The sequence below is a fragment of the Pelophylax lessonae genome (assembly GCF_965119305.1).
Source record: "Pelophylax lessonae genome assembly, chromosome: 2".
In the NCBI taxonomy this organism is placed as follows: domain Eukaryota; kingdom Metazoa; phylum Chordata; class Amphibia; order Anura; family Ranidae; genus Pelophylax; species Pelophylax lessonae.
The window spans coordinates 332,383,416-332,409,073 of NC_138769.1; the positions used below are offsets into that span (position 1 = coordinate 332,383,416).

General features: G+C 43.3%; 1 protein-coding gene across 1 annotated transcript in view; it reads left to right on the plus strand.

Annotated features, from left to right (window-relative positions):
• Nucleotides 1-25,658, plus strand: part of CLSPN (claspin) — a 92,405-nt gene that overhangs the window by 43,887 nt on the left and 22,860 nt on the right. The window contains exons 14-23 of the mRNA XM_082244259.1: nucleotides 455-618; nucleotides 819-1,051; nucleotides 1,967-2,078; nucleotides 4,495-4,567; nucleotides 10,772-10,902; nucleotides 11,212-11,373; nucleotides 19,607-19,728; nucleotides 20,426-20,562; nucleotides 24,001-24,112; nucleotides 25,030-25,109. Coding sequence (XP_082100385.1) covers nucleotides 455-618; nucleotides 819-1,051; nucleotides 1,967-2,078; nucleotides 4,495-4,567; nucleotides 10,772-10,902; nucleotides 11,212-11,373; nucleotides 19,607-19,728; nucleotides 20,426-20,562; nucleotides 24,001-24,112; nucleotides 25,030-25,109 — 1,326 coding nt within the window. The remainder of the gene's footprint in view (nucleotides 1-454; nucleotides 619-818; nucleotides 1,052-1,966; nucleotides 2,079-4,494; nucleotides 4,568-10,771; nucleotides 10,903-11,211; nucleotides 11,374-19,606; nucleotides 19,729-20,425; nucleotides 20,563-24,000; nucleotides 24,113-25,029; nucleotides 25,110-25,658) is intronic.

The window sequence follows — 25,658 nt, forward strand, 5'->3', positions numbered from 1 at the left end:
ACTCCTGAATTGCCACGGGTATAAAAATGTGTTTATACATCACTACCTATATGTCACACTTTGACAAATGGCATACTTGCTTATGGTGAAACTGTAGGCGAAGTTGTGTACATTCTATGTAATCACTGACTGTCAACTGCACATAGGATAACCTTGCAGGGGAGAGGAGTGGAGAGAGCTTGTTTATTGATGTGGTTGTTTGTTTCTTTTTTGAGTGGTGTTTGTACATTGCACACTGCGTTGTGCTAGTGTTGTGTACAATATTTTTTGTAACCAGTACTATTCAGATTTACCATTCAACTAATTTTTATACACTTTTTTTTTTTTTTTTTTTTTTTTTTTTTTTTTTAATGCAGTTTGAGGTGTTTTATTTTTTCTGCTGTTACCTACCTTTATAGCTAGATGCATTACTTTTTTATAGTGTGGCATACATTTTAATTTTACTGTCTTCTAGAGTTCTGGTAAAATATCTGAGCCATCTCTACCTGTGGAAGACTCTCAGGATCTGTATAATGCTTCACCTGAGCCTAAAGCCTCTTACCTCGGTGCTGGTGGAGATTCACAGTTTCAGTTCTCTCTGGAGGATGACACACAAAGTCAGCTACTGGATGCTGATGGGTAAGTGGGGTGTTTTACAGCATTAAGTTATTATTCTGATGACCATAGCTTAATGTGGGTAAATACTGACTCCACTGCTTAGAGGCAGCAGACCAAGTTAATTTGGGTGCAAATTTCTGATGGCTTGAAAAAAACGTATTAGTTTGTGTAAGGCACTCTAAATTTTTATAGTTACAATTGCAATTTTTTTCCCTTCATAGCTTTCTAAATGTCGGCCACAACAGGAGCAAGTACAGCTCTGCCAAGCAAAGACTTGTGCTGGACACAATGGATGAGAATGCTATGGATGCAAATATGGGTGAATTGTTAGATCTCTGCTCAGGAAAGTTTAAGGAATCACAGTCTGACACCAGCCAGCCTGATGCAAATGCCACCAAGATGGGAGCTATGGATGAGTTGCTGGGGCTCTGCTCTGGCAAATTTGTGTCTCAAGGTATATTTGGCATTTAATATTTGAACATGCTTCTCGTATTTAAGAATTTCCCACTGACCTCAGCCCAAGAAGGCGTAACAGAGGGTGATAGGTCATAAACACTACTTACAAACTTGAGAATTTTATTATCCAGCTTAGTGGTTTCTATGGAGGTTTTCATTTATTTTTTGAAAACACAAAATGGATCAACCTGATACATTCTGGTTTACTTTGAGGGCATTCCAGTTTTTATATTCGGTTTTAAACTGTATATGCCTATGAGTGTGAGATCTTCCTATTACAGTGAACATAGATTGTCAGACATCTTTGTAAAAAGGACAGCAAGAAGTTACCTTCTAACTGTCTGACAGCAGTGCATGGCACCACTCGCCACCATGCTTAAAAACCCATTTTCACCATTGTGGCTGACCACCATCTTTTTCCTTCAACACTGCACATGCACACCTAAACCCACTACACCGGATCCACATTCTTTCCCCTGCTCTTACACCTCTCCCACATCTCATTTCAACAATGCTCACCTCTGCACTGGACACCAATTTACCAATGTGCTCTTCTGTGCTCACCACCACGGCAATGATGTACCCCTACACATTTATTCTGTTCAACAGATTTGCTTGCTTTTTCTAGTTATGTTTAATAACCAGAGTTAGGGGCAGAGTGTGTATTTATCAGACCATTTATAGCCAGCTGTTGTATATAGCTAGGCAGAGATGAGATTTGCGCAGAGAATTTCTTTTGGTTTATTGCTGTAATTTGTTAATTTAAAAGACCGCTTGAAGATTCTTTTTTTACCCCTATGATTATGGGCTTATTCTAGTACAAGTATTAAACATTAATTTAATTGAAATGTTAAATTGTCAAGTGTCGTTGTACTTAACATTTTAAAATGTAATAATTTGTATTTCTGTCCAGATGATGGTTCAAATCAAGAATCTTTCAGTTGTTCAAAGGCTCATGCTGAAAATGAGAAAAATGACCTAATGTCTGAAGCAGTTGCTCTCTGTTCGGGTTCTTTCACCAACAGGTAACTGAATGTCATTGCAATATTGACAAAAAAATTGCAAACCTTGCATTTGTATTGGAAATAGGGTTACAAGGACTAAGTTTATGGATCCTAATGGTCTTCAATCTCTTGGATACCACAATATTTTTTTTTTGTGTCCCGCTGCCGCAGCTTTCACAAACCATGCTTGGCTTTTTGCAGTATCTCCTAAGCCCTAAGAATTTATAAGTAAAGCTTTGTATTGTGTTTAGAAAGTTTTTTTCTATTGAACTATGTCTTTTCTCTGGTCTTTTGACTTTAAATATTGAAGCCTAAGTTTACCTGTGCTTCTGTCTTCTAGTTCATTAGAAATCTTCTGTCCTGATGACCCAGTCTCTCCCCTTCAATCCTCCAGTGTGGCAGGGTTAATAGATATGAGGAGCTGTCAAAGGATTTCAGCAAGAATTCCCAATTATACTTGCCCTTTCTGCCCAACTCCTCCTCCAAAGAAGCCTGTATTTTGAATGGAGGAGCTGGGCGGAAAGGGTGGGCAAAGTTGGGCTCTCTTAATGAGGGCTAGTGAAAGCTCCTCGGTTTTATTAACTTATGCCACACTGGAGGATTGCAGAGCTGAGGGCATTGAAGAACATACAATTTTTACTGAACTAGAAGACAGCACAAGCAACAAGTCCCTCTGAAGGTAATTAATGTGGTGTTTTTTTATTTTTTTTATTTTGCAGGTACAGTTAAAACTCAAACAGGCTTTTGAGCTTTTTTTTTTTTTCTTCTCCTTCTTCGAAACTCCCATACATGTTTTCCTATGTATTCATGCACTATATAGGTGTTGACAGGAGTTTAGAGGCTGGAGAAAAAATGTCACTTGTGTGTTCAAGAGATGCGTGTTTTGACAGAAATAAATGCCTGGCGCATTTAAATGTGCATTAACGCTTGAGACTTTGTTTTATTTCAATGTCCAGAATCGTATAATGTTCTGGCCAAAGAAATGAATAAATACCCAAGTGCTTGACACGCCTAAACGTGCTTGGAAAAAACGTGGCTTAGGAGCGTTTTTGCAATTGCTTTTCTCATCATGAGAAATCGTTAAGATGATCCCCAGTGTATGAGGCCTTAGACTTAACATCTTGATTCCAGTCATATGTACATATGCAGGGTGCTTGGCCGATGGGCCTAAACGCATATATGCAGCCCTGTTAAAACAACTTACCGTGCTGAGCACGCGCTGCCAGCTTAGTAGCCGGCAGGGGTTGGTAGGCTCCTGATTTGCATACCTGCGATGGGGAGCTTTCCGATCATGTGACCGCTGTGACAGCCAATCACAGCAGTCACATGAGCTGAACGTCTGCCTCCCGGCTTTTAGACCTCTAAAAAGGCTGGGTGACGGTTGACACTAAGGGGTTAAATTAGTACTGTTCCTAAATTTGCTCAAACACCCAAAAGAGAACATAAATGCTTACCTGCATGATTAATAAAGCTACCTGGTCTGCTTGAACAGGTTGTCCAGGAAACTGCATTGATATTACTCTGGAGTGGTGTATGTACTTTTACACACCTACAAACTTTGGCCTCTTTCACACGGGCGTTCCGTTTGCAGGTGATATACGAACATAATGCATGTCAATGGGATTGCGGATGTCAGCGGATGACTATCCGCTGACATCCGATTTGCGTCCTTTTAGTTCTGTTCCGTTTTCATCCACAAACGGATGGGATGACATGCGGACATACGGACCGGATGACCCAAAAACAAAAAAGTGAACAGACTAAATAAACTGAGCGCCCATGTGAAAGAAGCCTTACACAATTTTTTATTTTGGAAATGCTGCGCTGTATCATGTAACCCAAATGTGTTTTACATGTAAAACTTCTTAGTCCTGAAGTTAACCTTATGAGTAAGCACTTGTAAAGGTGAAATACATCAAGGTCTCCTATTGATGTCTAACTATTTGTTCCTCTTGAGCTGTTGGAGACCTACAATCAAGCAGATAAGCAATGTAGATCAGAAAAGTTATAGAAGTCAGGAGTCCTTATTTGCATATTTGTTCTGGGCAAGTAATTCAATATAGTTAAGCGGGTCAGAATGACAACTAAGCAGCTAGTATTTTCAGAATTGCTGGGCAATGAAATTATGAAGTGTTTTTTCTCATGACACATAGAAATGTATTTTATATCACTTTTTCTATGTATGCCCCATGTCTGTAAGGTGTAATTTTATTAAATGGACCTTGACAACAGCATTAAGAACTTTGGTTTTTGCTATGAGGGATGTGTGTCGGCCATTAGATTTATTTGTAGCAAAAATTGACAAAGCAAAATCCCTCTAAAAACTCTTGCTACCATGTAGAAATATGAAAAGATCCTATTTATCTCAAGGTGTTCCATATTTGTAATCACAGTTGCTCCAGTTACCAGTATAATAAATTGTCCCTGTTTTACACAGAGAAAATGAAGAAAACGAGGCAGAACTTGAGGATTTTCATCTTCTACCATGTGATGATTCTGACAGCGAAGAGGTTAGTAAAAAGCACACAGAAGAAGTACGATGATTTTGAGGTTAAAATTTCAAACTGCCATCATGCAGTCCTCTTACATCTCAGTAATATCAGGTATATTTAAACTAAAAGGGAGGGTTTAACATTTTTCTATATTGAGCAGGCTTTGCTGTATGGCCTTCTTAGCCTTTCTTCTGGTTGTCACAAATACCTTGCCATCCACTGGTCTGTTTAACTTCTTCAAGCCCGGCCACTGAACATATACCGCTGGGTAGGACAAGCGTCAGTTTGAGAGGATGTTCAGGTACGTCCTCCCAGAAGTGACCCCTCGGGGGTGCACAGCGGCACGATCTGTGACCACCAGACACAATGGATAACAGAACTGGGTGCAGGAATGTTGTGATTGGCCCTCGTACCATGTGATTGCTGTGACCAGTCACGGCTTTCCGCAGTAGTACCATCTTGGCTGTATAAGCAATCAGTGTTAAAGGAAAAAAAAAAAAGCCTGATCATATCCCCCAAAGCAGTACAGTGTTTCTATGGTGACATTGCATTGCTCTGGTACCGTAATGTTTTTTTCTTTATTTTTAAACTTGCGGTCACCTGAGTAAGTGCAGTGTGACTATGGTGATAATATGCTGCTGTGGCGGTGATCTTGTACAATGCCTGTCTACTCGGATATGACTGTCAGTGCTGCCAGACATTTTTTCTGATTGCTGCAGCAGTACAATGTCACCAGGCCAATGCTACCAGTCAGTAACTTTTTACATTTTGCTACTTGGTCACACCGTCTCGGCTTCCCCGGTGATGCCCCCTTCCATGATGACCGCATGGACCAGTTGCGGTTTCCCCTCCTGCCTCATGACTGCCTGGGCCACTTGCGGTATACTAGCCCATTGATTGTGATCAAGGCTTGCCAACCCGCCATCCCAAAACATGGCTATGCGCTTCCCTGGTTCGAGTTGCGGGCCACATAGGGCTCCACGGGCCACATGTTGAGCACCCATGGTTTATAGGAACTGGGATTGCTATAGGTGTCACTACACTAAGCTGACTTAAGCTGATTCACTGACCACTCATACTGAGGTGACCTTTTACAGTACATTGGTTTTGTAACAATCTGATTTACAAGATCCAACGTTCAGTACATCTATCCAGACATTGAAAAAGTCTCACATGGTATCACCATACTCGAGAGGAGTAGTAGAATTTGTTTTGGATTGTAATTTAAAAGCCTCGTACACACGCAACGAATTTCCGCCGACCGGTTGTCCGTCTTTTGTCCAGAGTGCGTGTCTGTTGGTTGGAATGTGCTCTAGACTGCACACACATTTTCCCGTACGACAGAATTCTATTTTAGAAGTGATGTCATGTGTTGGATTGCTTTCTATGTGTTTTTTCATCTCTGAGCATGCCTAGACTTGCTCATAAGATTTTTCCCAGTCCAAATGTGTACTAATGATACGAAAATCGGACATGTGTTGATGGAGGACAAAAATTTTAATGCCTGCACATCAGGATTTTGTCAGCCGAGGAGTCGGCTGTCGAAAGCACCATACTAACAAGCCGAAAATCGGCAGATCGGTCGTCGGACGAAATTTCCTGGCCGAATTTCTTATCGTGTGTATGGGGCTTAAGTATACCTGTGCTGTCTAAGAGAAATATCTTATTTAAACTGACAACTTTGTGGGGGGGAAAAAAGTTTTCATTTTCTTTATGCATTTTTTTAAAAAGGTGTGGCTAAAATTTGAAGTTTTCTTTTCAATAATTTTTATTAAGTTTCAAAGATAACAAATAGCAATCGTAACATACATGTACACAGGGTTAGGTCAATAACAAGTACAAAGAACAGATAATACAGGGCTTGGTTATCAGTCAGCGCCTCAGTTTCACCTGAGGCAAATTTGAAGTTTTCAAAAGATTCGCCATGCTATTGAAAAATACTTTGGGGTGTTTGATTTCCAAAATGGGGTCATTTTGTGGGCGTTTCCACTGTCCTGTTGCTCCAGGGTCTCCAAATATGTGATAGGTTGTCTGGAAATTGGATGTGTAATTTATGCACCTGGAATGCTTGAAGGTGCTCTTTGAATTTTGGGCCCCTCTATGCATCTGGGCTGTGAAAGTCTCCCATGTGGTAACTCCATACTCGAGGCATAGCAGAATATGTTTTGGGGTGTAATTGTAAGCAAGCCTATGCTGCGTGTAAGAAGTAACTTGTTAAAATTACAACTTTTTGAAAAAAAGTGTCTTCATTCCCCAAAAAATACTTCCAAAAAATGACTTAAACTCACTATGTCCCTTACTAAATACCTTGGACTGTCTACTTTCCTAAAAGGGGTCTATTGGGGGGGGGGGGTATTTGTACTGTCCTGTCATATTAAAGCAGTTGTCCATTCTTCTGTTTAAAAAGTAAAAGTTAGCGGCTGCAAAAACTGTAGCTGCTGACTTTTAATAAGAGGACACTCGCGTGTCCCTGGATCCAGCTCTGTCCTCAGCTGGCCGGTTTCTTCATCGGGCTTTGGTTCCTGTCATTGGCATGCTAGCTGTTGGTAGCCGGCTGTGGGGGGGGGGGGGTGGGAGGAAGAGCAGAACGTCCCCTTTTGGGTGAAGTTCCACTTCAAGGCCTTCAGAAATTAGGCTGTCAGTGCATCAGGTGTCAGTGCATTAGGACTGATCAATTTTCAAATGTATATACAGTGGGGAAAATAATTATTTGAACCACCTGCAGATTTTTTAAATTTGCGCAATTACAAAGAAATGAAGGGCCTATCATTTTATTCATAGGTGTATTTTAAATGATAGACAGAATATCAACCAAAAATCCAGAAAGAAACATGATACAAAGGTTGTTATAAATTGAGTGGCATTTCAGTGAGTAAAATAAGTATTTGATCCACTTTTTTTTTTTTTTTTTTTTACAGATCTTCTCTAAATCCTTAAGGTTTCTTGGCGCTTAGCAACTCAGTTTCACCTCCCTCCATACGTTTTTCTATAGGATTAAGGTCTGGAGACTGGCTAGGCCACTCCATGACCTTAAAGGGTAACTCCAGTTATAGTATGTTAAATATCTTTGATATTCATTTTCTGGCTAGCTGCTTGTATAGCTTAGAAAGTCTTTTAGAAAGTCTTATCTAAACTAGACAATCAGCTTCTTCCTGTTCTTCAGTGACAACACTATCTCCCTTTTTATCTGAATTTTCTAAGCTATCTTTCACTTCCTAAAATGGTTGTCGGTCTTTCTTGCCTAGACCTGCCCAGCCCCACCCCCATCCCTCCTATCTTTCTCAGAACATGATCTCCTATCTTCATAGCCTCGTTTAGGCTAACAGCTTTTCCAGAGATGGGAAGGGCAGGTTTTGTAAGTATGGTATGTCCACTCTGCATGGTTCCAGCAGCACATAACATTGAATTCAATGGCACCCATTACCATCTATGCGACTTTGAAAATCAGCGACTTTGTAAAGGTAGCTGCACTACTTTGATGCGACTATGTTTTAGAGTGTAAAGTTGGATCAAAGCTGCATTCAGTCGCACTCTAAATCGCACAACTTTAGAGTCACACTTGTGGAAACGTAGCCACTAAGCTAGAGTACGACTTTGGGATCCGGCTTCACACTCTCTCCATTAAAGTAGTGCAGGTACCTTTTCAAAGTCGCATAGATTGGAATGGGTGCTATTGAAATCAATGGGCTGTGACTTGTCATGCGACTTTGCCTTATGTCGCATGACTAGTCACATTAGTGGAAACTTAGACTTAGTGTGGTTGCCTGTACTATTCCTCTTATGTATAGTGATCATTGTAGACTGTGAGCTGAGACCCTACTTCCAGCTACATCGACAATTGCCAGCTTCCTTCTTCTATGGTAGCCTTCAGTCAAAGCCCAGCACAGCTATACTTTATATATGCACAGCACCCCCCCCCCCCCCCCCCCGAGTTCTGTGTGAATTATTTCTTAATTTTCTCATGAATTAGGATGTACAATGCATCCTTACTGATGAGAGAACACTGGGTGGGAACCTATGATCAGTTCCTCCCATCCTGTATACGCCCACTGGCTACACAGGCAGTGTCCCTCCATGTAAGTGAGGTCACTAGATTTCAGTAACCACACCCACTTGCTGCTCTTGGACTCAGAAGGAAGAGGGATTGAAGTCATGTGACAGCACTGAATACTGCATAATAAAGGTAGAAAAACTGAGATTTTTTTTTTGAGACATACGGCTGAACTCGGCTCACATTAATGATTGCACGGGAGAATTTAAAGTATTAGGCTGTACTTCCGCTTTAACGTGCTTCTTCTTCAGCCACTCCTTTGTTCCCTTGGGGGTATGTCTTGGGTCATTGTGTCTGCTGAAAGACCCATCCATTACCCATTTTCGGTATTCTGACTGAGGGAAGAAGGTTCTCATCCAAGATTTTACAATACATTGCCCCTCAATGCAGCAAAGTCGGCCTGTAACTTTTAGAAACAGCCCCAAAGCATAATGTTTCCACCTCCATGCTTGACCGTAGGTATGGTATTCTTAGGGTCACAGTCAGCATTTGTCTTCCTCCAAACACAGCGAGTTGAAAATGCCAAATAGCTCAATTTTGGTCTCGTCTGACCACAGCACTTTTCCCAATCCTTCTCTGAATCATTTAGATATTCATTGGCAAATTTTAGATGGGCCTGTACATGTGCTGCTTTGAGGAGGGCGACCTTGCAGACGCTGCAGGATTTCAATCCATGGTGGTCTATTATGTTACAAATGATTTGTTTGGTGACTGTGGTCCCAACTGCCTTGAGATCATTCGCAAGCTCCTCCAGTGTAGTTCTAGGCTCATCCCTCACTTTTTTCATGATCATCCATACCACATGAGTCAAAATCTTGCATGGAGCTCCAGACCGAGGGTGATTGATGGTTATTTTGTATTTGTTCCATTTGTGCATATTCGCTCCAGCATTTGTTGTCTTTTCACCAAGCTTCTTGCTGATGGTCTTGTAACCTCATTCCAGCCTTGTGCAGGTCTACTATCTTGTCCCTGATGTCTGTTGACAGCTCTTTGGTCTTTCCCATGATGGTGAGGTTTGAATAGAAAGAGATTCTGTGAACAGGTGTCTTTGATATACATAACAAGTTTTTAGGAGCACCTTCTTAAATTGACAGGGCTATTCTGTGTACCACATACTGTAGCATGGAGCCACTGAACTGGAACTCCATTTACAACAGAATATCAACCAAAAACCCCTCAAAAAAACATGATTCAGATGTCTCTATCATTCATTCAAAATACACCTATGAGAAAAATTTTAGACCCTTCATTTCTTTGTAAGTGGGCAAACGTAAAAAGTCTGCAGAGGATCAAAAAATGTTTTTTGCGAATATATGTCTATTTATCTTTTAAACCGGCTAAGTAATATGCACGGATTGGGGTTATTTTTTACCAAAGAAGTGTAGCAGAAAATCATTTACGATGAAAGATTATTTGCAAAATTTGATAACCATTCAGTGTTCTATCTGTCTAAAAAGGGGGGAAAAAATAAATACATTTGGGTACAGTGTTGCATGGCTGAGTAATTGTCATCCGAAGTGTGACAGCACTGAAATCTGAGAAATGGCTTGGGCAGGAAGGGCATGAAGTGGGTAGTATGATTGCAAATGGTAGCGTTCCCTCATTATGCAAGGGGATGGGTCATAGCCCTAATGTATTTTAGTCTCTCTAATTTACTTTATTAAAATGTTACTAAACCCAGAACCTGCCTTCACTATATCTGGTCTCCTACAGTACATGGAATTCTCATCAGCAGTATATAGCAGTCTTGTGACTTGTATCAGTTCCTAGTAAAACTTGTAGGAGCAGTTGAAATTTTCCCCTGATCCTCTGCCTGGACAGTGCTGATTGACCCTTTGCTGATCAAATGCACTCTCCCAAGAAAAAAAAACTCTCTAGCAATACACACCAAACGGAGTACTGTATGTGCAGCCTGACTCCTAATGCTCTGTTCTATCGTGAGATGGGTTGGAGTCAGGTAAAGAAGAGGAGGCTCAGAGAGTCAGGATCACACAGCCTTCATACACTATGCAGAGGATTAACCCCTTAAGTTCCACAGTGAGTATAACAAGCATGCTTTACTGCATATACAGACTGATTTTACGGTTTGTGGGTTTAGTAACACTTTTAAGTAACGTTGCGTAATTTAACAGTAGTTAACTTGTTTGAGTAACATATTAAATATAATTTAGCTTGCAGGAATTGAAAGTGGTGCAGAAGATGAAGAGGAGGAAGAAGAAAATGAAGGACGTATGGAAGATGAAGAGGACGATGATGATGAGGAGGAGGCAATTCTTAGAAAGCAAGGCAAAAAGAGAAAGCTGTGAGTAATTTGCAGGAGCTCCAAGATGAACAAAACCAATTCTTGCTATGTTACACGCTTGCACTTACTAAACATTTGCGTACTGCTGTTAAGAATGTGAATGCGTTTAAAAAACGACATCCTTCTTTTTATTTTTTTTTTTGCTGAGCAGTCATGTTATGAAACACAGATTTTAAAGTACATTTTTGGATTTGATTTAGAAATTATAGCACTGAGGACTTTGATTAAATATGTATCTGACATCCTGCTAAATGTTTGAAGAGGCTCTGTCATAGACAGTTTAAAAGGTAAATCTGATTTATATTGCAGAAACCTGCGGGACTTCATGGAAAATGAAGCTGAACTTTCTGGAAGTGACGTTGGAAGTGAGGATGAGGATGAAGGAGATGAAGATGAATATGAAGAAGATGCCATTGATGAGGAGCTTCCATCAGATGAAGAGCTACAGGACCAAATCAATAAGATCCATATGTTAGTATATGATAGTTTACCTTACAAGTGAGACAATAAAGTGAAGCTATACCCTCATCTCCAGCGATGAACCACTCCCCGAGCTGCCCACGCAGACGCTGACCTCTTCAGGGGGCCAGCTTCTGGGTCTCGATCGCCGAGCGGGGATAATGTCACTCCTGCGTATGTGTAGGAATTCCGTCAGATTCGCATTGCTCACTGTACAAGGGTGGACAGGCAGGTAAGTAGCTTTTTTGCAGAAGAGACAAAGCGTGCCTCTTCTGCATTAAAATTCCTGCCTGTTCGCCCATTTTACATTTTTCACTAAAGTTTCACTTTAAAGCAGATGTCAAGGGAAAAAAAATATCAGTGTATTTGCCTTATATTTTCAGTTCATGTTTTTATCACTTTAACCACTTCTGGACAGGAAGGTTTTACCCCCCTAATGACCAGGTATTTTTTTGCGATACGGCACTGCGTTATTTTAACTGGCAATTGCGTGATGCTTTACCCAAATCGATGCCCTTTTTTCCCCACAAATAGAGCTTTCTTTAACTTTTTTATTAGGGTGAAAAAATTGTGGTACAAAAGCGTATATTAACAGTGAGGTAAATAAATAGAGCTTTCTTTTGGTGGTATTTGATAACCTCTGCTAATTTTTTTTTTTTTTGCGCTATAAACATAAAAAAAAACACATGTCTGAAAAAAAAAAAAGATTTCGCTTTAGTTCACTGACAGACATAGCTCCATATCTTCTTAGACCCTTGGGCTTGTGCTGCTTTTTTTTACAGGAGTAGGACTAGGCGGAAACAAATTTGTCTATGCCCCGGAGGCAGTCCCAGGGGGTATACAATCACTTCCTGCTATAGGACTAAAGTTTTTTTTTTTTTTTTTTCTGCCTAGTCAGGAGTAAGGACGTCGCTCTCGGCTGGGACCTGCGGTCCTGGCATTTATCCCTTTTTTTAAATGGAATTTTTTTTTCTTTGTTTTCTGTTCCTGTTTGAACTACAATGAATTCCGTTCCTGTGTGAACTACAATCAACAGCCGGACTGGGTGACACACTGGATACCATGGATCCTTACAGTCTTTACAGTCTGGCTTGCAAGCGTGACCCAACTATTAGTTCCACGCTAGGTTGGCTGCGTAGGCCAGCCCCACTGGACGGGGGCTGGCCAGCGAGTGAAACGCCTCACGAGGATGCATAGCCCTGGTCACGACAATGGTCACGACCAGAGTCGTAATATACCTCTGGCTGCAGCACCCCCATTCCAAAATGGCACGGTGGACTGCCAGGGGTGGTGCCGGCTTGGTTCCCAGGTGTGGCGTGTAGTGTCCCTCCCTCTCTTCTCTAGGGAATGCTGGGGTGGACGCGGGCCCTTCCTCGCGTTGGTAGTTCACTTGTGTGCCCTTCATTCCCTCATGATCCCCCCCCTCACTGGCGGGGTTCCCTTGTAATGGTCACCCTCACCTACACCCCTCTTTCCCCCTTAGTCATACTTTGGGGTACTTAGGCGTTCCTGGATGGGGGGGTGTCCCTGTTTTGGTGATGGGCTGGAGGGCAGTGGGAGCGTGCAATGGCTGTGCTGGGTCCCCCTGGGGGCTCCACCCCCCCCCCCCCCCCAGTGGAGTACAAGTACTGAGGAGTCCTTGTTGCCATGTGGCGCTGCCATTTTGTTGTGGATGGCTATAAGCTGCCTTGGTGGGCGTGTTTGTGTAGTCTGGCCATGTTTTTGGAGTTTCCTATTCTAGTCAATGCGGCGGCCATTTTCTTGACCTCTAGAGCGGTGACGTGCGGCGGGCGCCTCTAGTGACCGTGTTGACTCTTCCTCTTCTTTTTTTCTGTTCGCAGTGTGGCAGGTAGTTTGGTGCTCTGTATCCAGTGCTGATCAAAAGAAGAAAATTCCCCTATTGGTGGGACTTTTTAGGCACTTGTATAAACACAAAAATAGTAAAATTTTATAATTTTATTGAAAAAAAGATTACAGAATATAAAAGGCAAGTAGGATAGAATACATCACATGTGCATTAAAGAATGACCACACCAGTTCAGGGTGAAGACTCAGAACCCGACTAGTTTCGGAGTTTATAACAGATACTCCTTCTTCAGGGGGGGAGAGGAGACCCTGGGTGGTGGTCTGTAGATAATTGATCAAAAATAGATCAGTCAATAAACAGCATGTCAATATCATTTTTACATCACGTCAATCTGTACAACAGATTCAAAAGGTATAATAGCAATATAACTTCCATTCTATGCAATGATGAAGAGCACTATATACTTGCGCACATAATGTTAAAATCAAGTGGTCTGCATGCTCCGCCGAGTCCAAACATTGGCTGTACCAGGGATATAATTAGGATGGCAGTGCCTCTCAAATATAAATTGTATCAGAGAGGGGTTGTTAAGATATGTAGTGGATGGCCCTCGGATAACACCAGATAAAGACAGCTGGATCTCAAATGTAGCTGATTGGCTGGAGAGGAGAAACATGAGATTATCAGATGGGGGCCTTTGATTTCAGGTCAATTAGAAATGGCTCTATTAGAGAGGAGGAAAGAGCAGGAAGCATTTATTGCTAGTATTTCTACTGTACAGTGATGTAATAAAATCGGGTTCAATTAAATTTCACCACCAGAAAGGAAAAAAGCCTGTTAATCTGGTGTGTTGGTGGTAAAAACCACCAATGATTGCAATTAAATGTTCTGTTCCTCCAATTCAAAACAGCAGCCATTCAAAAGAAGAGAGATAAACTTTGAAAAATATAATGAAGGTAAGTAAGAAAAAGGGAATATGCGGTTACCTTTGTTCAGATGGCAATTAGTTTTGACACTGCTAAATAGTCCTCTATGTTCTCAGCCAGCGAGCAATGTAGCTCACTGCCGAGAACCCGAGGGTTTAAGTAGGTAAATCAATTGTGGTTACAGCTGTGTTCACTTATCTGATTATGTTCCTCTTCCTGCCAGACGCCTAATGGGATCCCTGGTGCGAAGGGGCCGAGCGTTCCCCCATGCCCCGTGTCTCCGGAAGTCCGGCGGGGCGGAAGTGCGGTCAGCTCCTGCGTTCCACCGGCACGTCACACGCCCCGTCAGCGTGGATTGCGGGCGGGGCGTTGTGTGAGTCAGCGTCTGCGCGTCTTGTGAGAAAACAAGACTGTTACAGACAGCATGACTCAAGTTGCGGCTCGACACTAGGTGGCGGCCGCCTCCCGTGCCGGGTTGCTTTACCTGGTAATCATCGGAGGGCCAATGTCTCCACTTGCATAACCACAAAATGCGCAACCTAGTGGGCAAGCTAGATATTGCACCCCTTGTGGACAACATTACATAGAGTGACATTGAGAAAAATAATAAGTTGTATGAATGGAGCCCTTTATAAATTGATTATAATATCCTCACTCTATAGAACTTTTATAAAGTGAACAGGTACAGCCTCAGTGTGGCCCAGATGAGCATGGGATGACACTTGTAGGGAGGTTGGGAGCCAAGTAATGCCTAACAAAAATAATCTTAACTATGTGCATCTGCATGCGATTCTCGTCTGCTGTTAGAAACTGCAGCAGAAGAGTTGTTAAATTCACCATAATGTATGATGGAATACAGCAGAAAGGGGGGGAAAAGAAAAAGATGTCATTTTTCCATGCCCCCTGAGGTGAAACCCTCCAAAAAAGGTTTGAAGGATATCATCTCATTGAGTCCTGGAGGTTCGGTGGCCTTGAGGAGATATATCCACCGTAGCTCCATCTGGAGGAGAACCTTGTTCCAGTCTCCTCCCCTGGAGCTAGGGTGGATCCTGTCAAGAATCAAAAATTTAATTTTTGGAAATCTCCCTGGGTGGACAAGTCCTGCATGCCGCCCAAGGGGCAGATCCGGATCACAAGTCTTTATGCTTTTGATATGCCTGTTGGCCCGTTAGAAAAATTCCAACTTGGTCTTGCCAACGTAAAAACAGCCGCACCCACAGAGGAGCAGATAAACCACTCCGTGGGTGTGGCAGTTGGCAAAGTGTTTAGGTCTAAAAACTTGACCATTTGGCAAAACTGGGTTTTTAGAGGTAAGCAAAAAACCACAATATCTGCAGCTGCCGCACATATAAGTGCCCCTATATTTGCATGGGTCTGATCTCTGTTGGCTTTTAAATTCGCTCTGGACTAGTTTGTCCTTTAGCGCCGGTACCTTTTTATAGGTAAAATGTTTTTGGAGTTTCCTATTCTAGTCAATGCGGCGGCCATTTTCTTGACATCTAGAGCGGTGACGTGCGGCGGGCGCCTCTAGTGACCGTGTCGACGCTTCCTCTTCTTTTTTTCTGTTCGCAGTGTGGCAGGTAGTTTGGCGCTCTGTATCCAGTGCTGAGTGTATAGTGGTAAGTCCTTGCGGGTATACAGCCCCTTCTCTGCTATAGCAGTGCCGCTGGTGCGCTGATCCTTTTAATACCACAGCGGTAGTTGTTTTTCTGCAAAAACATTTTTTCATTTGTATGCAGTGCGACCTCTAATGTAATCATGGAGCACTTAAAGCGTGTATAACTTTTTGATCCACTCTCAGAAGCTGTGGGACCCTCTGGGTCTGTCTGCCATACTGGATATGACGGCGGCCCTGCAGTCACTTGTGTCAAAGGTTGATATGGCCCTTCAAAAGTGGCCTAGCAAGAAGTGCCCCCCCTCCTCTATATCTGAGGTGGATTTGGCCGCTGCGGACGTAAGTCAACCCACTTGGTCTGCGTCCATGCACCCCGGAGGGCTCTAACAGTGATGATGAATCCTCTTCCACTGCAGCTGCGCATTGAAAGGTGCTGGTGGAGGCACTGATTGTGTCAGTTCGGGAAAGTTGTACGACTCAGCTGATGCTGAGGGGGTTACCCCGGTGCAGTTTGACACCCGCAGATCATCCCAGGTGACTAATGTGTGTCCCTTTCAGGCCTATTTTGACGAGATTGACGCTAGTCAGTGGGGATCCCCGAGACGCATGGTTGGAATACCTAAGCGTTTCGCTAGGAGATATCCCTTTGAGGAGTCTCTCTTGAAGAAGCTGACTGTTCCACCAACGGTGGACTCTCAGGTTTCCAGGTTGAATAAGGCCACACTTTTACTGGTGGCTTCCTTTAAGGACCTTGTAGACAAGAGAGCTGAGGCTCTGGTCCGATACCTTTTCACCGTGACGAGTTCAATTGTGAGGCCGGTGTTTGCTATCACCTTGGTATCTCAGACTTTAACGGAATGGGCAAAAATCTTACGCCAGGATCTGGAAGGGGGTCAACATCCTTCTGAGCTTCCGGATCAGTTGATTTAGGGGCTACAGTACATCTGTGAGGCATCCTTGGATGCAGCCCTTTTGGCTGGCAGAGCATCTGTGACGCCGGTGATCCTTTGCCGCATGATATGGTTAAAGTACTGGTCAGCCAACCAGGCCTCTAAAAAGGTATTGACTGATCTCCCTTTTGTAGGAGACCGTTTGTTCTGAGCCTCTATGGAGAAGATCATTAAAGGTCTTACGGGAGGCAAGAGTACTTTGCTTCTGTAGGTTGCTGAGGGCAAGGAACCACGTCGTAAACGTGGTCCTTTATTCTCTGCTTTGCTTTTTTCGTTTGACTGGATCGCAGGACAAGGGTTCAAGATCCACCGGTACCTTCATGGGCGGCTCCAGGAGAGCCTGGACCGGTATGTTAAAAGCGTGCTCTGTTGGTTCTGCAGACAAGCCTTCCTCAGCCTGAAGGGGCGCTCTCACCCATATCTGGGACATCTTTGTTTCTTTCCGGATCCGTGGACCTTGCTCATTCAGGACAAATGGGTGGCGGACTACTTCAGTCGGCAGACGTTGGATCAGGGAGAATGGTCTCTCCATCCGGAGGTGTTTCATCAAAAGTGTCTGCGGTGGGGGACTCCCGATGTGGACCTGTTGGCCTCCTTTCTCAACAGCAAGATGCAGAGGTTCGTGTCAAGGTCTCAGGATACTCTGGCAGACGCCCTGGTAGCCTCTTTGGGTCAGTATTGTCTGATTTATGCTTTTTCCCCAATACAACTTCTGTCAAGACTGCTACACAGAATCGAGGTAGAAGGGACTTCAGTCATTCTGGTGGCACCAGACTAGCCTCGCTGGTCTTGGTACGCAGGCCTAGTAAGGCTGGTAGCCGACGCTCCCTGGAAGCTTCCTCTCAGAGAGGATCTTCTGTCTCAAGGACCGATCTTCCATCCTGCTTTCCCATATTTTATAAAGGCCGTTGACTGCAAATTCCTTTGTTCACACTTTGTGCAGGGGGTTTGACATCTGGATCCTCCTCCGGGGAGATCCTTGGTACTTCCGTGGGATCTCAATTCGGTACTGTGGGTACTTCAAAAGCCTCCTTTTTAAAATATTTGTGACCTTCCTCTCATACTCTGACACAGAATTGGCCTTTTTGGTTGCTATTACTTCTACGCGTAGGGTGTCGGAGTTGGCTGCGTTGTCCTGTCGGTCACCTTACCTGGTGGTTCACAGGGACAAAGTGGTGTTACGACCCTGTCAGGCGTTCCTTCCTAAGGTTGTCTCGGGGTTTCATTTAAATGATGTTGTGTTGCCGTGTTTGTGTCCCAAGCTGAAACAACATCCTAAAGAAATTGCCTTACACTCCTTGGATGTGGTTCGGGCAATCGGGGTGTACCTGGCGGTGACTTCGTAAATCCGATTCTTTGTTTGTCCTTACGGATGGATCTCGTAATGGGCAAGCTGCATCTGCTGCGGCCATTTCCAGATGGATCAGACAGTGGTGCAGGCCTATTCTATTAAGGGTCAGGTTCCTCCTTTCACTGTCAAGGCGCACTCTACAAGGGCGCTAGTGCCTCCTGGGTCTTCCGTCATCAGGCGTCAGTGGTTCAGGTGTGTAAGGCAGCTACGTGGTTGTCTGTGCACACATATACAAAGGTTTATAAGATGTCCTAGCATCTTCGGATGCAGCGTTCGGCCGCAAAGTTTTGCAGGCTGCCTCTTGAGGGTGTATTTTTTTTTCCTGGTGGTGAGCTCCAGTTGTTCCTGGTTGAGCTCCTGGTTTACCTGGTTGGCTAGGTTTAGCCCTTGTTGGGAAATTTTCTATTTTGTTTTTTTCCCACCCCTCATATTGACACTGCTTTGGGACGTCCCAAGGGTCTAAGAAGATATGGAGCGGTGGCTGTCAGTGAACGAAAGAGAACTGGATTTTTGTCTTGCTGTTAAAAATCCTTTTCTCTGAGGTTCACTGACGCACATCACCCTCCCCTCTTTTGGTTTGAGTTGTGTATTCTTCTAACACTGCTTGTTATAAACTGAAGTCCTATAGCAGAAAGTGAGGGTATACCCCCCGGGACTGCCTCAGGGGCGTAGGCAAAATTGTTTGCCCTAGTCCTACTCCTGGAGAGAGAGCAATATAAGCCAAGGGTCTAAGAAGATATGGAGCTGTGTCTGTCAGTGAACCTCAGAGAAAAGGATTTTTGGTAAGACAAAAATGCAGTTTTTTTAATTTCTGCTGTAAAACATTCCCTATATTAAAAAAAATAAAATAAAATGTAAATATTTTATTTTTTTATAATTTTAGGCCAATATGTATTCTGCTACATATTTTGGGTAAAAAAATCCCAATAATTGTATATTGATTGGTTTGCGCAAAAGTTATTGCATTTACAAACTAGGGAATAGATGTCATTTTTATTTATTTTACTAGTAATGGTGATCAGCGATTTTTGGCGGGACTGCAACATTGCGGCAGACAGATCGGACACCTAATCAGCGCTTTAAAATATGCGCGTTTTCTCTACAAATGACATTAGCAGGGAGGGGGTTAACAGCGGGGCCGATTAAATGGTTAAATGTGTCCCTAGGGGGTGCTTTCTAGCTGTGTGGGGGATGGGCTTGCTGAATGAACAGAGACCTGTGTTCCTAAATAAGAGTAACTCAGGATCCCTGTGTTCATTGCAGACAGAACAGCGGTCTGCCGTGTTTACAACGGCAGATCGCCGATCTGTCTCCATGGGGAGCGATCGCGGGTGCCCGGCAGCAATCACGGCTGCCGGACCCACTGATTGGCTCCCCCTGTGGGCAATGGGCGCATGCGTGCGTACGTACGTCGTTTCACGGGACAACTGACCTGCCACAGTATAGCTACAGTGGCTGGCCGGCAAGTGGGTAAAGAGCTTATGCTGAAAAATAGGGACAAAATAAGAGCTGTTCCAATTTACAGGTTAGATAGGGATCGATATATCTATATATTGGTTAGTTATACTAGACACTGACTTTGCTTTACCATATCAGGAAAGTAACCATGGATGAAGACAAACGGCGACTACGGCTCTATCAGGAGCGTTACTTGGCTGATGGAGACCTTCACAGCGATGGTCCTGGGAGGATGAGGAGATTCAGGTGGAAAAATATTGGTATGAATGAAAAATAAGCTATTCATTTCATGTTTGTAAAGTGTTTTAGATCTGATAGTTTTGCAATTTTATCAAAAAATAAAGATATTTTCATCGTGACTACTTATATTTAAATAGTTATGACGGGTATGGATCAATGTAACTGTGCATATTGCATACCTGGCAGATGCCCCTGGAAACTGGAAATCAGTGAAGTAAGCACTATTCCAGAGAGATCCTTGTGCTTATGATTCCCTTGCAAAGTTGCTGTATTGCTGTTTCCTAAACTGAGGAGATCCGCCGCTCCGCATACAGCTCCATTCAGAGAATGCTTTACGTTTTTGTGAATTAATACAAAGCGTTCTCTGATTGTCCAAGGTTAAGTGGTGATGTCACGCTCTCCACCTTGTTCAATCAGCTAATGCTTTGCATTCATTCAGAAAATACTGAGTGTTCCCTGAATGGCATTTGTGCTGAGTGGGTAAACTTCTGTGTTCAGAATGCAGCAGGGAAGCCGCTCGGTGCTGAACCCGGAAGTGAAGTTTACTGGTGTAACAGTGTCTACTTTAGGGATTTCCAGCTTTCAGGGGTATTGGCCAGGTATGGCATATGCATAGTTATATTGGTTCAAGCTGGACCAGTGTAACACTAAAATTATCCATACCTGGAATTCATCTTTAATGAATTTGATTTTTTTTTTTTTTTTGTGTATCTTCAGATGATGCCTCCCAGTTTGACATGTTCCGCAGAGATTCTGACCTGGAAGATCAGGAAGGTGATAATGAAGATTTGGAGGACACTGATCTCAAATGGAGAAAGGAGAGATTTGAAAGAGAGCAGTGGCTGCGTGAGCAGGTATAACTGCACCCATAATTTAAATCACAAACCTATTTTAAGAAGCTGATTAAGTAAACTTGTTGTGGTAAACAGTTGTTTTAGGGTTGATTCACATCAGACTGCATTGCGTTGGTATGCTAGCACTCTGTGCTGAAAAGTACTATATACTGTACTTTTTTTTTTTTTTTTTTTTTTTTTTTTTTTTTTTTACACACAAGCGTGGGGCAGTTCACCATCTCAGACCACACAGTGGCCAATTGAACGTTATAAAATGTTTGAGACAATTCAGTAAAGTTTGTTTAATCACTGCAGCTCCGGACGGTTTTTCCTTTTAATGACCAGACAGAGCATGTGACAATTGCATGGTCATGCGATGTTGTACTCAAATAAAATTGATGTCCTTTCCCCCCCCCCCCCCCCCACAAATAGCTTTATTTGGTGGTATTTGATCACCGTTGCGGTTTTTATATTTTTCGTGCTATAAACAAAAAAAGACAATTTTTGAAAAAAAAAAAAAACATTTGTCTTTCCTTCACTGACACACAGCTTCAAGTCTTCAGACCATTCGGCTTATGCTCTCTCCTAGGAGTAGGACTAGGCGGAAACCTTTTTGGTTACGCCCCTGGGGCAGTTCCAGAGGGTATACCATCACTTCCTGCTGTAGGACTCCAGTTTTTTCTGCCTAGTCAGGAGTAAGGACTTGGCTCTCTACTGGGATCTGCGGTCCTGGCATTTTTTCCTATCTTGAATGGAATTTTTTACTTTATTATTTTTGTTCCTGTGTAAACTACAATCAACAGCCGGACTGGGGATGCACTGGATATCCTAGATCCTTACGGTCTTTCCAGTCTGGCCTACGAGCGCAACCCAACTATTCACTCCACGCTAGGTTGGCCGTGACATAGTCCCACTGGACAGGGGCTGATCGGCGAGTGAAAAAACTCGCAAGGTCACATAGCCGTGGTCATGACAACCGTCAAGACCAAAGTCGCAGCGTACCGCAGGCAGCAGCACCCCCATTCCAAGATGGTGCGGTGGATTGCTGGAAGTTGGGCCCGCCTGGTGACCATGTTATGGTGACTAGTGTCCCCCCTCCTTTCCTACAGAATTGATGGGGTGGTCACGGACCCCTCCTGTGTCCTACTTCCCCCTTCTTCTTTGCGAGGTTCCCCCCCTAAGTTGGTGCCCTCATCTGTCCCCTTTGAGGACATGGGTGAAATTGGGTAGGGGGGCTGCATGGTGCTGTGCTGGAGGAGCGGTGATGCCGCTGTTGGCCCCCTGTTGGGTGTGTCCGCTCCTGGGGTCTGTGAACTTTTCCCTGGGGTCCAGTGGAGTTCAGGGTCCCATGCAAGCCGCCTGTGGTACCGCCATTTTGCCGTAGTCTCTGTATTCCCTGCTTCGGCAGCCATGTTTGTGTAGTCCAGCGGCCATGTTTTTTGTTTTCCCCCGTAGAGTTTCAATGGTGGCCATTTTACTGTTGTCTGATGCAGTGCTGAGGCTGCGGAGGCCTCTAGTGTCAGGTCAGGGTTTCCTCTTCCTGCAGTGTGGCAGACCGTGCTGGCGCTCTCCAGCTCGGGTGGTGAGTCTCTGGGGGTATATATCCTTCCTCTGCTGTATACAGCGCCGTGGGTGCTTGTTTCTTGTGGTGCCCCAGCGGTGCATAGTGGGGAGGGGCCTCCTGTTCCAAAAAAAGTTTTTTCTTTGTTGAGCAGTGCAGTTCCGTTTTAACCCTTTATGGTACGTGATTTCACGCGTAAGGGCTGCCTTGCTGTAGTAAATGTACATGGGGTTGTCCTTAACCAGTTCTGGACCCGAAGAATTTCCCCCCCTTAATGACAAGGCCATTTTTTGCGATTCGACACTGCGTTACTTTAACAGACAATTGCACGGTCGTGCGACGCTGTACCGGAATAAAATTTGTCCTTTTTTTTTTTCCCCCCACAAATAACTTTCTTTTGGTGATCTTAAAAAAAAAAAATATATATTATTTTTCACATTCCGCTATGTAACATTCCCAGAAAAAAAAATTTAAAAATCAAATGTTTTCATCCTTTTAGGCCAATTTGTATTCTGCTACAACATATTTTTGGTAAAAAAAAATCGCAATAAGCGTATTTTGATTGGTTTGCGCAAAAGTTATTGCGTCTACAAACTAGGGGAAAGATTTTTCATTTTTTATTTATTTTACAAGTAATGGCGGCGAAATGCGATTTTTTTTAGCGGGACTGCGGCAGACCAGTGCTAAAAATATGCACTGTTACTGTAGTAATGACACTGGCAGGGAAGGGGTTAACCTAGTGGGCGATCAAAGGGTTAAATGTAAGCCTAGGGGAGTGTTTACTAACTGAGGGGCTTGTGATGAAATGATCAGGGACCTGTGAGCCTATATAGAAGGATCACAGGCGCTCTGTGATCATTTCAGAGCGAACGACGGTCAGCTGTGTTTACAACAGCTGACCGTTCTCTCAGCAGGGAGCGATCGAGGGTGGCCGGCGGCAATCGGTGCCCACCACGTGCGCATTACTCTGTCGGTTCGTGCAGCCGAGCCAGCCTGCCGCAGTAAAACTGCGCCGGGCGGTAGACAAGTGGTAAAGTGATTGTAAAGTCTCCTGTTTGTTGTTTTTAAAAAAAAAAAAATTTGTTATGCTTGCCTGCTCTGTGCAGTTGGTTTTGAACCGAGCAGCCCGCATCCTCCTCTTCTCGGGTCCCTTGTTGCTGCTCCTGGCCCCTCCCTCCTATCGAGTGCCCCCACAGCAAGCAGCTTGCTATGCAGGCAGCCAAGCTGCAGCGCTGTGTGTCCATTCAGCCCACCCCCTCTCTCTCCTGATTGGCTCACTGACTTTGACAGCCGCGGGAGCCAATGGCGACGTGGCTGTATCTCAGCCAATCAGGAGTGAGAGTCCCAGGACGGCCGAGGGACTCGTGGAAATCGCAGGATGGAGAGAGGGGGTGCTGGGGGCTGCTACACACAAGGCTTTTTATCTTAATGCATAGAATGCATTAAGATACAAAAAAAACCTTCCTGCCTTTACAACTCCTTTTTTTAAGTGGTTAAAAAAAAAAAAAAAAAAAAGTGTGGTGATCTTGTCAGACCGCAACACAGACCATAGCCCCCAAGTTAAAACCGTGGTTGGTGTGAATGGACCCTTAACCTAACTGAAACTCCTTCTACAATAATGCATTTACTGTGCACACTGAGAAATTAAATACCTTCACTGCAATGCTGGCCAGAGCTATCTGCCATCGCATAATTGTGTTTCCTAGCTTCAAGGGGACAAACGATTAGTGATATGCAGCAAAGTCGAAAATGCCTTTCAATTTAGCTTCTAGCCAAGTGTATGGCCAGCGTAAGAGTACACAATTGAGACTGACATGTAGCATTAAGGACTACCACCAAATGTTTTCTTAAATCAGGGCTACCTTTTAACATATTACCTTTTTCTACCTTCATTGTAGTCTAAAAGTGGAAGCCTTGACAACAAAGAGGAGGAAGTTGAAGATATTGGAACGGATAGCCAATTCATGAAGCTGGCCAAAAAAGTTACTGAAAGAACTTTACAAAGAAAAGGTGACACATTTATGTAATTCTAGTAGTGTACACAGATGTATACGCTAAGAGAAACCTGTTTATATAACCACCTTGGCTTCGGAAAGGCTATTAAAAAAAAAAAAAAAAAAATCACAAGAAGTGTATATTGATTGGTTTGCATGAAAGTTAGTGTCTACAAACTTTTAGAGCGGTCAAGGGGTTAAATGTATGCTTAACAATGTGTGCTGATTTTTACCAAAGATTTCCGTGTTTCTTATCCGATAAGAAACCGAGATTGTTCCTGGTGGGGTGGGGGGGGGGGGGGCTGCTGGGGGGAATGTGCATGCCCTAGACCTTGAAACAGGCAGCGGGTATACCAGTACGTCGCTTTGCCTGTTCAGGCCATCTGTCCACAGTACATTTCGGGTGGGTGATCCGCTAGTGGTTAATGTAAACTGGAACATTTCGTACAACGTTATAGATTACAACGTAATAGATTACGTTATAGTTGTATTATGTTAACATAATACAACGTTGGGCTATAGATCAGCATTGGAAATTGTTTTCATCTGGCAATAGAGATTTTGCATATTCAGTAACTGAAACATTACTTGAGAGGTAAATGTAGCCCAAAGAGCTAATCAGTTGGACTACTGTGCTCATGTGCTAACAAGGAACATGCTTATAGGAGTATAGAGCAGAGTGATGAGAGATGGGCGCATCAGTTCTTCTTCTCCTTTACTATCCATTCACAGGCATGGGTAGGGACAAGGCCTAGTTGCATGAACTGCAGCAAAAAAAAAACAGGTCTGTGTGGTTGTGCTGTGTAGATTTCTGGACAGGATAGACAGAAATAAACAGTATACAGCTTATAAATGGCTCCCTTTTAGCTATTTTATTTGTTTTACTTCTTGGAGTTCTGTTTTAATTAAATGTGTTGTGTTTTTTTCTTGTAGCAACTGTAGAAGCAAAAGAGCCAAAAAACACTACCAGCAAAAATCCATTTGGTGTAAACCAGCCATTCAGTCTCCCCAAGGTGAGTTGTGCATTGAGATCAGAAAATAAGATTATGGTACTTTTTAACCACTTCAATACCGGGCACTTTTACCCACCTCCTGTCCAGGCCAATTTTCAGTGTTGTTGCACTTTGAATGACAAGTGCGCGGTCATGCAGCTCTGTACCTTAACAATTTTTACCATTTTATTTATTTTTTTTTAGATCGGGCTTTCTTTTGGTGATATTTAATCATCACTGGGTTTTGTATATTTTGCTTAACAAATGAAAAAAGACCAAAAATTTTGAAGAAAAATTTTTTTTTTCTTTGTTTCTCTTTTATAACATTTGGTAAATAAGTAACTTTTCTCCACTGATATGCACTGATGAGGTGGCACTGACGGGCATCACTGACATACTGGGTGAGCATCGCTAATGGGGATGCACTAATTACCACTGCACTTATTATCAGCCCTGTCAGCATGAATAGAGGAATGCCGATAACTGGCACTTCCTAGTTCAACTGTGATCAGCTGTGATTGGACACAGCTGTTCACATGGTGAAGACCCTACGACATACAGTGGGGAAAA